General features: G+C 36.1%; 1 protein-coding gene across 5 annotated transcripts in view; it reads right to left on the bottom strand.

Annotated features, from left to right (window-relative positions):
- DPYD (dihydropyrimidine dehydrogenase) overlaps nucleotides 1-16,958 on the bottom strand; it is a 340,158-nt gene that overhangs the window by 311,416 nt on the left and 11,784 nt on the right. For all 5 annotated transcript variants that reach the window (XR_007708585.1, XM_035538265.2, XM_050712120.1 and 2 more), the window contains exon 2: nucleotides 9,400-9,510. Coding sequence is in view for 3 of the 5 variants with exons in the window: in XM_035538265.2 (XP_035394158.1) it covers nucleotides 9,400-9,510 (111 nt within the window). In the remaining 2 variants the exon portion in view is untranslated. The remainder of the gene's footprint in view (nucleotides 1-9,399; nucleotides 9,511-16,958) is intronic.

Genomic DNA, 16,958 nt, shown 5'->3' on the forward strand with positions numbered 1-16,958 from the left:
TGAGCATGCTATGTCAGACACCTATGGTCCAAAATGTGAAAACATATAAGTGACTGGAAGTGATAACTTGAATGATCAGATTTGCTCTCTTGCTTTCACATTCAGTTATGTCATGTAATCTTCTGTACATGCAGTGAGGTGTTTTGTCCCCACTACTGCTACTGAAAGGCCCTGGCACAGCGTTTCACTGCTCTGATCGTTAGCAACCTATTCTCTTCCAGACTTTATTTACTGACAGCAGTCAACAGTATCCTTGCATCATTATGCTAATGTTGCCATCAAATTATTAACAATTTCATAGTTCCCTAAGAACAACAGTATACATTTTTATTCTGCTAGACTATCCACACTCTTCTAATTCTCCTCTAATCTCATCTCAAAAAACAGGACTTCCAATCCCTTGATAACTTTAACAGTTGATACGGATGACTGAGAATGAAAATGCACTTTCTCTGCCTATCCCTACCAGAAGCAGTGGATCTGATTACCCTGACACTGCACTTGACTTTTTCATGTTCTTATCTAGTTGATGGAACAACCATCCTATAATCAGGTGGTATTTCTAAATCACCTTCTCTCTTAATTTCAACCATTAAGCTTCTAGTCATTCTTATCCTGAAGCCCTTGGCTGTACAGTCTCCTAAATGCACTATTAAATTTATTCGTACCTTTTTATTATTATTATTCTAAACTTCAGTGTCATATAGTTCTTTTTCTACGATGTTCTAGTTCCTTCTGTATTGACAATGTCTGTCAACTTTCATGTAACACGCTCCTAATATTTATGTCAAGCTCATTAATGAAAATATTAAATGGTATGAAGCTGAAGACTGATCCTTCAACAAGCTCTGCTAAAAGCCCAGAAGCAACTTTTTCAGCACTACTCACTACAATTCCCTTAAGCCAGTTCCTTATCTATGTTACTATTCTAATCCAAGCAGTCAATACTTCATTATTAACTGGCAAAAAATAAATCCTGTCAGTGTGTCATGATCTATCCCTAACAATAAAGTCCAATATATCTCGTTCCATCTTATATTAAATTTAATGAATTTAATAAATCTTTGCTTTAAAACTTGTTTTTGAAGTTTTGCACATTCCTGATACAAGACAAATTTGGGTTACATTTGCCCATCAGTTCTCCATCTTTTAAAATATAGAACTTCGTTGGCTATTCTTTAATCCAGTGCTATAACATACAGCTTGATTTATTTAACAGTCTTAGTCTTAGGCCTGTAATTTCACTTTTTTTTTTTTTCTGTGATCCTCTTTCCTTTTATGGACATTTTTCTGTCCCCTTGACTTCAATGATGAAACTTTCCAAGTTTTTCTCTGTCCTGTCTGGGGTACTTTCAATTTCTGAACTTGTTTGCCCATTGGCCACCTCTCCCATTATATTGAAACTAGGACAAAAATTTACAAAGATTTTAGACAATACCTACAATGTATAATCCTATCTTCACACTGTTTTTCCTTTTCCTTTTATTTCTTTTAGTTAACATAGCTTTAGAACCTTTTACTATTTGTCTCATACTGCTGAATAACCTTCTACTATTTGTTTTAATTTCCTTGGCCAGGTGTAACTCAACTTCTGAAAGTTCTCACTTTTTCCTCTGTATTTCCTGCTTTGCCCATTTTTCTCCCCTACTTATTCTCATATTCTTAATAAACTTTTTGAAGCTTTTTTCCAGATTAGTTTGAAACTCTTCTTTACAAGTTGGGATGCAGATTCTAAATAACTTTCACATAGTTGAATTAATAACAACCTTCTCATAATTCATGTCTTTGAGCAGATTAGTTCAGTTCAAAGATCTGAAGTTACCTTCTCTGTATTATAAAATAAAATAAAACTAAAATTAAAAAAGGTTTATTCTTCTACAGGATTTACATTCAATTAACTCAAAAAGCTTGACTAACATTATGCTCTGTGATTATCTACTCTATAACTCCTCCCCTCTTTATGTCTTAAGTCTTTCAGCTTGATACCTGAATTAGTAAAAGTTGAGGCTATTTTAAATCAGAAGAGCTAAAGTCAAATTTTAGGACTATTACTAACAAAGTTTGTCAGTTATCACATCAAAGAATACCTGCACCTTACCGTTATTAGGATTTATGTTATTCCAGGCTGTATATAGAAAGTCAGTGTCTTACAACGACTTACCTCTCAGATAGCATTAAGCTTAGAAAGTTGTGAAGGTAACAGAATGAGGACAGTGGACTTCAGAAAATATGATTTCAATGGACTCGTGGATCAGCTTGGTATGTCTCCTGAAAGATATACTGATTGGTAAAGGAAAGCAAGGGAGAGGGCAGACCCCAACAGAGATTAAATTAAACACACAAAGGAAAACTATTCGTGAGCAAAGCAGAGAAAAAAGCACTCAGACCTTTATGATTATGCTATTTCTCCCCCATGGCCTGGATATCAAAATCGTAAAAGCGGGAAACTGACGTATACGTGTGTAAAAATATATACATTTTAAAGTATAAATGAACATCAAAGGCACTGTAGGTATAAGATCAGAAAGCTAATGCACTAAGCAAATCTCAATTAACAAAGAAAGAAAAAAAATAACAAGGAAAAGGTTCTATAAAGATGAAAAGGAGGAAAATAAAGAGAAGTACAGGTTAAATACAGGAAAGGAAAGCAAACAAGTGATGCAGAGTAAACTGAATTGTTCACAGCCTTCTCTGTTCTCTTTATGAAGATGGCATGCTATAGCCATAATGACTACTAGAAGTATTATTTTTAGCAAAAACATGAGATGTTCACATATCACTGAGTCATCAAGGAAATAAATGAAGCAATCCACAGACCACTATCAATTACACAGACAGACTCTGAAGACTAGAGGTTCCAAAGGGCCAGAAGAGACCAAGATAATGCTTCCCTTTACAAAAGGGGGGAGCAAATAGCAATTATAGCCCCTGGTGGAAAAATGGAATGCATTTATCAAAAATGATAACTTATCTCTAGTCCTCTTTAATAATATGCAAAAGGTTCCTTATTATCTTGTGGCTCTCACTGAGTGCTGTGCACGGCTACCTCCAATAAAACAAAACAAAGCTAGATCTTTCTTGACAGATATTTGTATAACCCAATTATAAAGGTATGTTAGGGACTTCTCACTCTTCTAACTGGCACAGAGTAGAACGAAGTGATTTCTTTGCCTCACACACTGAACAATTCCACAATGTGCTGTACCATCTGCAAAAGCATTGGATTGACATGTATCCAACTTACGGCCTAAATTCTGACCCCTTGTTTTCCTGTTCCCAGCATTAAAAAGGAACACAAAGTTTTACTCAGATATTGTTGCAGATACTTGCTGATAAAACTGGACAGGTGGGAGATAGAAGTAGTGACTGCAAAAAACACGAACACATAGACCTGTGAAGATGGACGGAACTGCTGCAACAGGAATACAGCCAGAAAGGCTAAAAGCAAATACGCTTCCACATGGCAATACCATAGCTCCAGAGACTGGACCAACCACCACTTTCTACTACATGAATATGAAGTTCACACACACTATATTGAAGGTTCTTTCTGAGGAGTCTTAACTATAAATCCAAAGAAAACCAAACCTGAAGACTTTGGAACAGAGGAAGGTCAGAGGTGGTTTTGCACAGCACTCCAGAAAAGCCACAAGGTAAGAAGGAACCTTTTGCAGATGACTAGAAAAGCACTAGGAGTAAGTTGCCATCAGATAATATATAAAATTTGATACAACTTGAAAATTTGTATAAAGGCACTAATTTGTAGCAGTCGGTCAAATTACAAGCTATTGAGGTATTCTAATAGAAAAGCCTTACAACAAACTAAAATAAAACAAAAAATTCAAGGATTATTGTATACATTTCTTAGAATAAGGATAAGCGTTATCATATATAATCATGTAAACCACTTTATTCTAGTGAAATGGTTACGAATGCCAGCATATGGTATCGATACAAGAAAATGCAGAGTAATTAGTTAATCTAAAAAATGCATGAGCAGGAATTTGACTGCTAAATGATTAAACTGGTACATTTTAAAATGTGTATTAATATTTAATTATTGACACTGAGAAAAGAGAAAATCTCTTGATGTTACTTCTCAGCTCTTTCTGATACTCAAAGTAACCCATGTATTATTCATATGAATAGTTTACGCATATACAGTCAATCACTAGTTATATAAAAGAATCATTCTCAAATTCCCTAATCACCTCAATAGATCCTAATGCAATATTTTCCACATTTGGGAATCAGAGCATTTTATTTAAGAAATCAGTCTGGCCACAATGAATACGGCGCAGCCTGAGCAGACATCAGTTCAAAGAATCAGATGTCAAAGTGCTCCCTCTAATGTCCCTTAATCATCACACCAATTAGTGGTTTGAATAGTGATGTGATTAAAAAGACTGCTGCTATCCTATACCTATTCAGACTAGTAGAATTCTACATATGTTCTACCAATTAATGTTTGAATAGAGTAGCGATTAGACAGACATCTGCCATTGTATATCCATTCAGAAAAGAGCTAAACTTGCATATTCATATGCAATGAAGACAAAAATAAATATTTGCAAAGGTAAACTATACGTTTAGACTATAAAGATAATTAAGTTGATTTCCTTTAATGACTGTTCTCTGTTTAACAATACATGGTATTATTTTTTATTTATAAATATATCATCTTTCATCAATACATGTCTAGAAATGGCCAAATTATTCACTGAGAAAGTATTTATTTATTAAGGTTCCCAGTTTCAGGCTTTGGGTGAACCAGGTTTCATATCCGTTTGTTTGCAATTTGCAGTATTTCTGCTTCCAGCCATCAGTTATTTGTGAACTGCTAACTTAATTATTCTGTAACTGTGATACCTGATTGGGCACAAAAATCACATGGCATTTTTCCATCTGACTAGAAGGGAATGCTTAGGAGTAACAAAGTGATTATAGATGAGAAAGAATTATCTCATTTACTTTTTTTTTTCCTATGCAAGTACGGAAAATCGTACAGCAAGAAGTCCTTATAAGCTTTCTTTTAAATATGAATTCCTTTTTACTGTTTACAGAAGTGACAGCCACAGAAACGTTGTCAAAGTGAAAAGCAGTTTAAAATTTTAGCCAGGTCCTGATTACTACTGTTTTAAGGGGGTAACCATGTCCACTAAAGTTAAAGAGCAACATTAACTGTTACATCTTACAATGAATTGGAGGTCTCTCTCCATATTTAGCACAGACCAATTTGATATTTGCATCATGTTGCACGAAAAAGACAAGGTGAAGAATCTGGTTTTCTTTGATGGCTGGAAAGAACTATAGAACAATGAGTTGTGCCCAAAAGTTATGCCCCTGCAAGAAACAGCTGAGCTTAAAAATGATTTTGTTCCAGAAAGAAAGGCTCATGTTGCACAATGTTGATCAGATTTAGCAAATATAAGGACAAAGAACAATACTACTCCTGCTACAAAATCAATACTGTTAAAGGCTATGGCAATTAACTACAAACCAATTTAAACCCCATTTCCTTTTCATCTTTCTTGTTGAAATACTTCTAACTCTTCCATCTAGAGCAACTTCTATTGCTTCTAAATGCAGAAACTGAAGAAATTCCTAATACATAGGTGGGTTTATATCAACTTCTCACCTACCCTCAGTAGGTACCTCCAAAGTTTCTTTCAAGAAAATAAAGGCTGGAATAGAATATCCTACTGCATTATCCATTGACAAGTGAATTTATAAAATTTGCCCAAGTAGATGAAAGCCACAAACCTGCACATGTACAAATAAAAGCAGAACTTGGCCCAGAACACTTAGAAACCCTGTTCATAAGCAATGACTTTAGTCTGCTGGGTGTAATGCAAATGAACACGTGCCCAGCTAGTTTACGATTCAAAAGTTAGCAAGATAAAATACCTAGAAAAACGGAATTATAGAGAGATGGCAACAATAAATAGAAGCATACCTTGGACTTTTGAAACAATCCTGAATTACCTAGGAAACACTGAAATCAAAGTCCACACAGCATCTGCACTTCATTTCTTTGCTTGGGTTTAATCTATTAAATTGATGATCTAATGTGACCTAAATTTGACACCCTTTTCAAAGATCTACTATTAGTATCGGCAGCACAAAAGTTTTCTATCTTGAATTTCTTCTGACCAACAGAAACGTTTGTTTCCCCAGACACACTAGTAGAATCTATTTACACCACCTTCCAGCATGACTCAGAAGAAACCGAAATGCTTAATGTGTTAATGCATAGGTTTAGCAGAACTCTTACCAGGGGTGACTCAGCAATAACGACTTCACATACTCTGATCTAAATCTGAGTTAAAATTTCTGGAGAAAAGCTGGCTGATAATGCATCTACAGCAATAAATCATTTTTACAGCAAAATTTGGTTGCTAAACACAGTAAATAAACAATATCACTCATTGAAAGTACAACTAGACTGTCCTTTAAAAGTGCTGAAGAAAGATACTGACACTCAGTTTCCACTTCAGAATTCATTTAATGGGCAAATGTGTCTCAGAGCAGAGTAGGAGTTAAAATTTCACTTGTGTAATTATTCTGAAGAAATATTTGAGTCTGCCATCTGGAAGTATATTAGACATTACAAAGTCACTGTGTGTATGCCTCAGCAGATGTAGCTTTTGTTCAGAGTTTTGGAAGGCTGTTAATTTAATTAGTTCTGTATTTTCATACTCCCACCTTCCCTCCAACAGTAATTCTGCAAAGGCAGCATTAGTCCAGTTTCAAAAGAATCCAAAACTAAAACCCAATTCCGATTTGAGGGAAATGCAAACAAGTGTACTTCCTCCTATGGACTTCCAATAGACTTTGACCTGTTTATTAGCAAGCCTATCAGTTACTGCCAGTGGCGTTTTAGACCATAAGACAAAAAATATGCTCTATGTATTCTTTCCTACATCAGTTTTCTTATTTTAAGAATGCTTGGAAAGGCTTCTATCACTTTGTTTTCACCTATTCATCAACAATGATTTGGAGAATATAAAAAGTTTCTCACTTTTTCCTCATGACCTTTATATAATAGGATACCAGACAAATGTTTAGGTTTGATTTTAGAGTTTTGTGGGGCTTTCTCTGTCAGAATGATAAGCTGCATAGTAAATCTTGCAAAGCAAAAAGCAACTACATATTTCTAAGTAGAGAGAAGTTTGAGATTTATAAAGGTAGGACCCTTACTGACCTAGAAATAAGGACTACTCTCTTACTATTTCTCCTGGCATTTTATGTTTCTTAGCACTTGCAAACTAAATGTGACATTTCTACCAGGCAATTCACATGATGTGATGAAGGTGTGTGATATACATACACAGATATAACATTTTGGTCATCTCTAAACTTTAACTCTGTAAGATGCAACATACAAACAGATGTCTGGCAGTGCAGGGTCCCAATGACACCACAGATCTCCATGCAATAATGCAGAATTCTAGGACCAGGTTGATTATTAGATTGCAAACCTATGCAAAAATATCATCCTGCGATATTTGAGGACATTCAGAAGATCTTTCAATGGAAAATTCAGCTGAGGCACACAAACTAGCTATGAACTTGAAATCAGTTCTGTTTGCACAGCCCAACAATGTCAGGTCTTGGGACCCCAAGAACATTTGAGACACCATGAGGTACACGCAACTAGCAGCAGGAACATGAGAAGAGAGACAGCTTCTGGAAAGCTATGCATTTTCACAATTAACCAGAAAAACCTTCAAATAGCAAAATGTTATGATTTGAATACAAAGATAAAATAGGGAAAGCTCAGAGATAATAGTGATCTTAAAGGCTAAAAGCTTTAGAAAACATGTATTAACACACCCATCAGTAAGATACGTATGTGTATGCTATAATAGGAGCTTCAACTAACTACAATAATTTCCAGTGGAACAGCTGATGAGGTATGTGCCAGCACTGCTACACGGCTATCTAAGCCTCCTATCAAAGTTTCTGAAAACACAAGAGTTTACAGCCCAGTATTGATATCAGGATGCCTGAAAAGTTAAGTATGTAAACTGAAGCTGTCAGGAGCCGCTTACTGAGCAGCTCAACTACCTATGCCATATAGATGGACAGTTGTGGTCAGTAGCTGCATTGGACATCAAAATAAAGTCATCCCTGTTCTGAACAGACTGAAACTATATTAGTTTCCAGTTATTACAACAATATCTAAGCTAATAAATAAGAAAATAGAAGTGTCAGCTATAGTAAGAGAGATTCTTCTAATTGATGTACAAAGCAGGAAACTATCATTAACAGAGTATCACTAGAATACTATGTCTACACCCTGGGTTGCTCTTCCATGCAAATATTTGTTGGTCATACTGGATTCCTTAATTCTGAGAGAAACTGAGAAACTTCTATTAAAAAAAAATAAAAATGAAAATTTAGGTTCAATAGTTGACACTCTAGTTAGTGACAGAAGGTGTTTTGGTAACACTATTAAAAGACACCATAACTCCATACCCGTGAGGGAAACGTTTTACAGATGAAAAAGTAATACTCTACTTAGAAGTCCTCTGAATTTAGAGGATTATCTAACAATCTGTAGGAGGATGGTAAAAACACTACAGACCTTCTAATCAGATGAGTGATCAAAGAGACAACAAAGTCTGATAGGTTTAGTCAAATATCACACAGACTAGGAATCTAAATATCTAGAGAGAAAAAGGCCATATTTAATGGTAGAAATATTGAAGATCATAGACAGTTTATAAGGAAAAATATATATTCTAAAAACATCTATTTCCTGAAAAATAAACACACACAAGCTAAAATCCATAATCATGTTTTAACCCCAGTTTTATGTATTTATTTATAATGTCTATACATGTTTATGTATATATAGTGTGTGTATATATATATATGTAGCTGTATATACACATACATATGTATATAAAATGTGTATTGTTTCCCTATTTCTGCACTGAAATAATAGTACCTTTAGAAGTCTCTGAAAACATTGCAAAGTGCTGCTCTACCCAGCATTACCCTTGGAAAATAAGAAACAAAAGGAGCAAGTGGGCAGCAGCCCTGCAGAGCACGTAAGAGGCAGCAGATACTGGCTGCCCCGGGACAGCAGCCAGCCCTGAGCCAGATGTGATACCAACTGATACTTCAGACTAATCTGGCTCCATAACAAAAGGGGAACAAGTTGCACCAAGGACCTAGCAAATCACCAAAAAAGGAAAATGTATGGCATGTACTGGTTTTGAGGAAGTAAAACGCTGCTTGCAAAGTAACTTTTCGTCTACAGGAACAGAACTGGGAGACAAAGTTGGTCACTGAACATGGGAAACTCAAACCTGAATTTCTCATACAATGGAGAATTTACTCTCAATAATTTCTTGCATATTCCAGATGCAATAATAAATGTCTACTTACTGAACAGCTTTTGTCAGAATTCCTTTTCCAATGCTTCTTGCCTCGTTTCTTCGCTGCAGTTGAATAAAGAGCTGCATGAGTCTGTGTTCGGGGATTTAAAGCCAGAAGATTCTGTAGAAAGAGAACAGAAAATATTAAGATTTAAATTAAAAGTTCCAAAAATAAGTTTAAAGACTCTTAAATCACACAACACTTTTTTACATTGTTACACAAAAACAAAACAACTACAGTATTTTAGCATAACTTCATAGGAAATTGTTTAGATTTGTATTGTTCACAACACTTAGATTCTGAATATTTAAAGACATTTCTAGAATAGCTATAAAACAGTCTTACATCTAGCAGCCAGTCATCTCTATGATAAGTTTCCATTCCTAGATGTTTGTTATATACGACATATGGAAGCATACTATTCTATTTCATTATAACACTCCAAGTAAAATTTGTAAAGTAAAGCAAAACAAGTAAGAATATTTTAAAGCACCCATGTTATTGCTAGATGTTTCATCACTTCAGTAAAAGCTCCAACTTCCCCCTCACAAGAACCTGCTTCTACACCTAGTGACCTGATGAGTTAGCTTCACTACAAGTTAGCTTCCTTTCTCTTACAATGCTTTTATTTGGAAGGACACAAACAAATGTTTAGAATATAGCAGTACTTCTAAGTGACAGTTGGGTCTGAAGACCCAAGCAAAATGAGGTTTGTAAAGTCTTTCTTTGGAGTAGTGTAACTCAAAAAGTTAAATCAGCCTTTCAGAACCCAAGCTCTACAAATTAAACAAATGACAGGTTTCTGTAGCAAAATTGACCTCAAGTCAAGGGGCAAGTTTGAACAGTATGCAAGTGATAGATCCAGACTCAGGTCTGCAATAGAGAATCAAAACAAGCATATTATTGGTTGTAACTCCTGAAAATGGTTTTGCAAATTTTCCTTTAAAAGACTCAACCTTAGCACTATATTTCTCCACTGCGGTGAATAGGGTGTGCTCATTCTGTTACTATATGTCAACGGTGTGAGAGACTGACACTGATGAACATGATCGATTACAAATATTATGTCAGGATGTTTCCTTATTTTAAAATAAGTCTGAGTGGGTGATACAGATGAAAAAGTAACCCACTGTATGATTTTGTGTTGATGTTTATGGAGACTTTCTTTTAAAGGGTCATGTTCTAATTAACTAATGCTCACTCTGAACTGATCAGCAATCACAAAGCGTAAGAGAAGTCTTGCCTACCTGAAAACTCTAACTGCAGATAGCATAATCCAATCTAGTAATTCCCATCTCATCTAAAGCACACAGAAAGAAAACGGAGGGGTACAACATTCAAAGAGGTAATCGACCACTTCGCAGCCTACGTGCTGTTGACTTTCAGAAAGTGTTAGAGGGTGTAAAAAGATGCACCTCTGCAATTTCAGCAGTAAAGGCTCTGCTCCATTTCTGACTGTTCCCCAGCTGAATACCTCAGGCAAGATGTGGCAACCAACTGCATTCAGCAGTGTTTTATGCTAATTTGTTTAATTCTTAATTAAAACAGAGCAGGGACATTCACATAAGGGATGTCACTTACAGCATCTCAGTTGCTACGTTGATTTCTCAAGCTGATCAAACTCAGTTGTCAGAGTGCATCTGACTCATTGTTGAGAGGTTGGTGAGTGCCCAAATCACTCAAACTGGACAGTAGGACCAGAATCACACACACCTCAGTGAGATTTTGCCTATCTTTTGTAATTGCTTAATGCAGTACTCTTGGCCATGAATATTATAATTATTTTAGCAAGCTCTGAAATGAATTGCAAATTTCTAGTAATAAACCGTAACAGATGTACTCCACTGGGTACAGCACCAGTTGGTTAAAAACGTGGAACAAATGGTGGGGCAAGCCAAGGACGGAAGAATCCCCATATGTTTGCTCCTGTTGGAATTCTGCAACAGGAGTATAGTTCCAAGTGCAACAGTTGCAGAAATCCAAGAGGACTACATAGTCCAGTATGTCCCAGAACTAAATCTGAAATGAACTGGCACATTATTAAGAACATACTAAATCACATATACAATATAAAAATTGCTTATATTCCCACTAGCTAAATGATGTTCTACCTCCCTAAATCTTGGATTCTTGACCTAGGTGGCTGTTCTAGCTGGAGGTCCCTGATGTTTAAAAATCTCTCAGAAGTTAACTGCCTGAATGACAAAGTTATGTAAATCGCCATGGGGTCTTTTAAGCTTTCGGAAAGGAACACTAGTGAGGATGTTCTCTTCCTATTCATTTCAGTTCTCTGGTTGGCTTTCTGCAGCTCATAGCTAGTCAGATATTTAGCAAATTTAACAAATACATTCAGGTAGGTCAGCTAATAGAAAATTACTGGGAAGAGCATCCTAAAGGGACTGGTGCAACCAGCACTTAATATATGCACCTAGCTAAACGGAAACAAAACACACTGGATGTGCAAGGAAGGAAATCTGAGACCCCTGATCTTCCAAACACAGTGGCCATCTAAACAGGGGGAGAACTCATTGGTGAGGATAATTATTTGGGCATCTGTGATCTTGATTGTCCCAATCCCATGCTTATTCTGCTACATAAATTCTTGTTCTTGCCAGATGGGCCAATATTTGATCTCTCCAGATGTTGAAAGGGCAATACTCAAGCTCCCAAATGGAAGTGGTGGCATACAGTGCATCACTTTTCAGAGTACTGTGAAGTCTGGACTTCACATTAAGATGCTGTTTGAATAGTAATTGAGAATCTATGAATTATATATTTAGTGTTTGCATAAATTGTTATATTTATTACATTAAAAACAAAGTAGGTATAAAACCATTAGCATTAATGGCTGCTAATCTGAACACAATACTGCTGTATTTTTGTAGAAATCTATTTAGGTACTGTATTGATGGAGAAAGAAACAGGGCTGTAAATACCTAGAAATAAACTCAGTCTGTGTTGCATACCCACTTTTGGCACAGCTGTACACCGCGCATAGTAGAGTTAAACGAGCAGCCTTGAACAACAGCAATGACTATGGGCAACAGCAAAGTATTGTGTTTTTTCTTTATTTCCATGGATGAGTTAGAAGACTTCACTTCAGGAAGAAAGCAAAGTGATCTGACTCTACAGAATACAAGTCAATATATATTGCAGATGATTCTTTCAAAATCCAACACCTTAAGAAATTCCTTTAATAATAATCCATATCAATCATTTATTTCATGTCTTTTACTAGACAGAGATTAAAAGCTAAAAAACATAAAAGAATTGTTTCATTTCCTAATACATTGTTTTATAGAAGAGAAGGTATTTGTTATGGATAATATATTTTAATTTAGGTTGCAAGTATATTAAAGTGCTATAAACTAGTCATATCTAGTGTACATGGAGAATGAGTGACAGGTTTAAATGATAGCTACAGTTTTAAATTTTGAGAACTTAGTGATAAATGGTTATGTTGATCTGCGCTAACGTGGCTTCTCAGAATAAACTTGCTGTAAGCTGTAGATGTTTACTGCTCAGCTCCTACTTGAGAGGCTACGATTAAGACGTCTACACTAAAAATATTGGGTCTAATCTTTGCTATCATCTGTTAATGACAAGGCTGTAGAATTTTTTTAAACCAACATGTTATATTACAGTGAGTAATTTATCAAGACTTTAGTATTACTCCAAGATAAGTGATTTCAAGGCAGTCATTCAGACTGCCTATAGGAACACATTCTGTAGCTGGGAGTCCTGTTTCTGACGCAGCATTTTCAGGTAAACCAAGACAGGTTTCATATGCGCTCTGCAGTGATCCTGCATAAATTTCTGGTATAGGGAACTGCATTAATTTCATTTAAAACCATCACATCCATTTTCCTCCCATCTCATAAAGCCATCATTTTAGTTGAAATCTTAAGCAGCTATTGCAATTAACTTTGATCTTTAATTAAATGAACATTCAACAAAATACAATATAAAGTTATGGAAGCACTATGTTTATTAGTCACATATCAACACCAACAAGTGGCAAGGCAGGAAACTGGGGTTGTCTTCCCAAGGATATTGTTCTGGTATGGCACTAGAATTAAAAAAAAAGGCAACATTTTCCTACATTTTCACTGAACTTCCTATCTGAAGAATGGGAAAAAAAGGATTAAAAAAAAGGAGAAAGCAAGGATTAATGAGAGAATGAGGAGGCCCAGTTTAAGCAGACATTTTCACAGGCAACAAGACATACTCAAAGTTTGAACAACTGAGCTGAGAAGATACTGAGCTCTGCCATGAACAAACACTGTATAGCCATAGGCAGAATCTCCTTTTTATACTGTCTTAAGACAACATTCTGGTAACTATCATAATATTGCTTTGGTTTTTTTTTCTTTTGCTTTTGGAGTAGATTGCAGTCTTCCATAGAATGATGCCACCTCTGCTTCTGAGGCATACATCATCATCTTACACCACCGTATTGCACTACAGCAAAACGTCCTTCGTGTTTCTTTCAAGTTAACACATCGGTGATAAGCATGAATCACATGGGGCTCTTCCATCTTCTAAAACCCACGTCCCGGGCTTTTAGCCTCTTCAATGGGCCAAATTCAGACAACGGTGTTAAGAAAAATAAAAGTACAATTTACATTGTTGATGGGACTGTTGCTACCCTCAAGGCAGTCTTAAAGAAGCCCTGGGAGCCTAGCATGGTCTGCAAAATATGTGGAGTTACTCCCAGTTTTGAGAGTTTTCCTTTAAAGCACTAAACTTTGACATCTTCAGCATTTTTTTCAAATTAACAACCCTAGCAAGCTGTCCTAGTTACTTGGACCTTAGCTCTCATTTATAACAGGAAGTCTGGTTAAAAATTGAACACTGAAGATTACTCTGCCTCTGGAAGAACTCCTCCTGAAACCAATGAGTTGCACCAATAGTATTTAGTCCTTAGTGATCCTCATCTTTGCTACTGGTAGCTCAAAGGTAGAATAAGGATCAGAAAGACCCTCTGCAGGCTCTGTCACAGGTTGCAGTACTGAAACTGCATATACTTACTGACAAGACAAAGTTGTTCTTTTCATGGATTCTGCCCACTAATTTGTTGGGAAGATTCTTAGTAACAGACCCAAATCCCCTGCTGAGGTTCACCACAGATCAATATACGTACAGCCATAATGAAGTTGCTGAAAATGCAACTGTTCACATACAGATTATGACTATGAGTATAAATGTGGTCCCATGTGTTGTTTGGTTTGTTTTAGCATACAACACATTTACCAAGTTCAGCCCCTGTAATACACAGATATCCTGTTTTACTCCAGTTGCTTCACAGAGCATCCTTAGCTAAACTGCTTTATACATATCAATTGAAATTCAGGAGTAGGCTAGGCATGCTAGGGAATGCATGTGGAGAGCAATTTAACCCACCCCATTCCATTAATCTACCCAATTTCCTTAAAAAGAGTTGTAATCTCCCTCACAGCAAGTAACATTAAATGTATTCCAAGCTACATATGTTCACCAAGTGAGCATAATGAGAACATATTTATTTTTTCTAAGAGTAATGAGCATGCTAAACAATTAATTTCAGAGCTTTGCAAGTGCTGATTCACTGACAGAAACAAGTACCTGGAGTTTTTCCCCTGTTATTTTCTTGTATATCTGAACGTGAAACTAATTTTATTAAGTGATAGTCAAAGAACAAAGAACAAATACTTGTAATTTGAGTTTTCATGAGACTGGATGACCCAGAATAATGAGGATTGTTTAAGAATTGTGTCAGTTAACAAGAAGATGACTAAGGGATGAACTCTGTCCATTAATATTTCATTTCGCATTGCCTAGTTTACATTTTATTTTTCACATCTGCCAGGCCTTTTGAAAAGCTGCATGGAACACTAACAGTTAGATGCAGCTCTTCAAACATCATGTAAAGTCCTTAACAGTTACAAGTGGAAAATTCACTACCAAATAAGCATGAAGAAGTTCTAGTCCTAAAAATTATTCAAAATATTAAAAGATAATCAAGATTTTAAAAAATAAGTAGTCATGGTGTCATGTTTTCTAGAAGCTAGCTCTGTGTTATCTTTCATTATGGAAAGAATGTGGGAAAATGTTGTGAAAGTCTCTATCCTACAATTATGTACCATACGATACCTCAAACTGATACTTGTGTTGAATGTGTATTTCCTTGCTGAAGGCCTGAACAAATAAGGAAAACTTTACAAGCAATTTATGTAACCTGGTTTTATAACATATCTTGGTAAGTCATCCAAAAATTTCAAAAATGAGAAAAAAATGCACTTTCACAGTATTCAGACCTGATTTAATTGTGATGAAGGTCAGAGAAAGCTAGCTGAAATAGCAAATCACCACAAACTACATCAGAACAGCATGGTCAACCTTCAGACGATCACAAATCTTGAATAAAAAATTATCCTAGACAGCATGGAACTGACCCAGGAAATCCCCCAGGATTTTTATTTATTTATTTATTTATTTTATATTACTGGACATGTTTTCTTCTAAGACAAACAGTTGCATGTATGGGCAAAGGCACACGCTGACTGTGATCTCATTTATAGTATGATACATCAAAGTGTGGCAAGGTGCAGTCCTCTCCTATCCCAGTAAATGAGGATAAACTCCTCAGGTAACCCTCCTCTCTGTCCATGCCCAAGAATCAATGATTTGCATTATGATGGTACCATCAAATAAGAGTCCTCAAGGTCCAGAGTTAGAAGACGGGGCTCCACTTCTGTGAGTGGACAGGCAGCCTGCAACTAGGAAAGAAGCCAGCAAAGCAGCAGTCTTACAGCCTCCTGTGAGCCAGAGAGGCTGAGAAAACAACAGACTGGAGGCTGATGCTGAACCCTGGTGAGTGTGGTGGTAGGGGGAGTTCAGCCACACCTAGGAGAAGTTCCAACTTTGAATCACAAAACTTCTCTGAGCTGCACAAGCTCAAACAAAAAAAAAAAAAAAAGCAAGAACTGGACGGCCAGAAGCAGATCAGAAGGGTAAGCACATTCTTGCTGTGCACTGATGGGTCACTGGTTTTAATGTAGCACTTATGTGCAACATTTTCATCTTTACACTTCTGAGTGGTTTTAGACTTCCCCATGTAACAACCTGCTTCTATATCAGAATAAACACATTTCTGGCATCTTGCTTCCCTTACACAGCCTCTAGAATTTAGCGAGAGTAAAACTACTCTTTAGCCTGAAATAACATCAGAGCTTACTGTTATCCTAGAGGTGTAGCCCCAAACCCAGCATTAGATATTTAGAAAGCAGTGTTCCACAACAGTTTTATTGCTAGATTCTCATGGTCCTCAAGTGTCCCTACATTATATAAATACTGTCTCTTAAATTGAGTAGTTTTCTAAATCACTTTGATAACTTAGAGAAGTCTTGCTTATGAAAATGCCTATATTAACATAAATGTGGTATACCTCACGCACTTTGTTATATAAGCAAAGTTAATTCTTTACTGATTAACAAAGAAGCAAAATTATACAGCCATAGGCACGGTTTATCTAATTTTGTTTACACAATGTTAACTTTCGGATTAAGACCTTGATTCCTCTACCACAG

The sequence above is a fragment of the Cygnus atratus genome, chromosome 8, assembly GCF_013377495.2.
Source record: "Cygnus atratus isolate AKBS03 ecotype Queensland, Australia chromosome 8, CAtr_DNAZoo_HiC_assembly, whole genome shotgun sequence".
In the NCBI taxonomy this organism is placed as follows: Eukaryota; Metazoa; Chordata; class Aves; order Anseriformes; family Anatidae; genus Cygnus; species Cygnus atratus.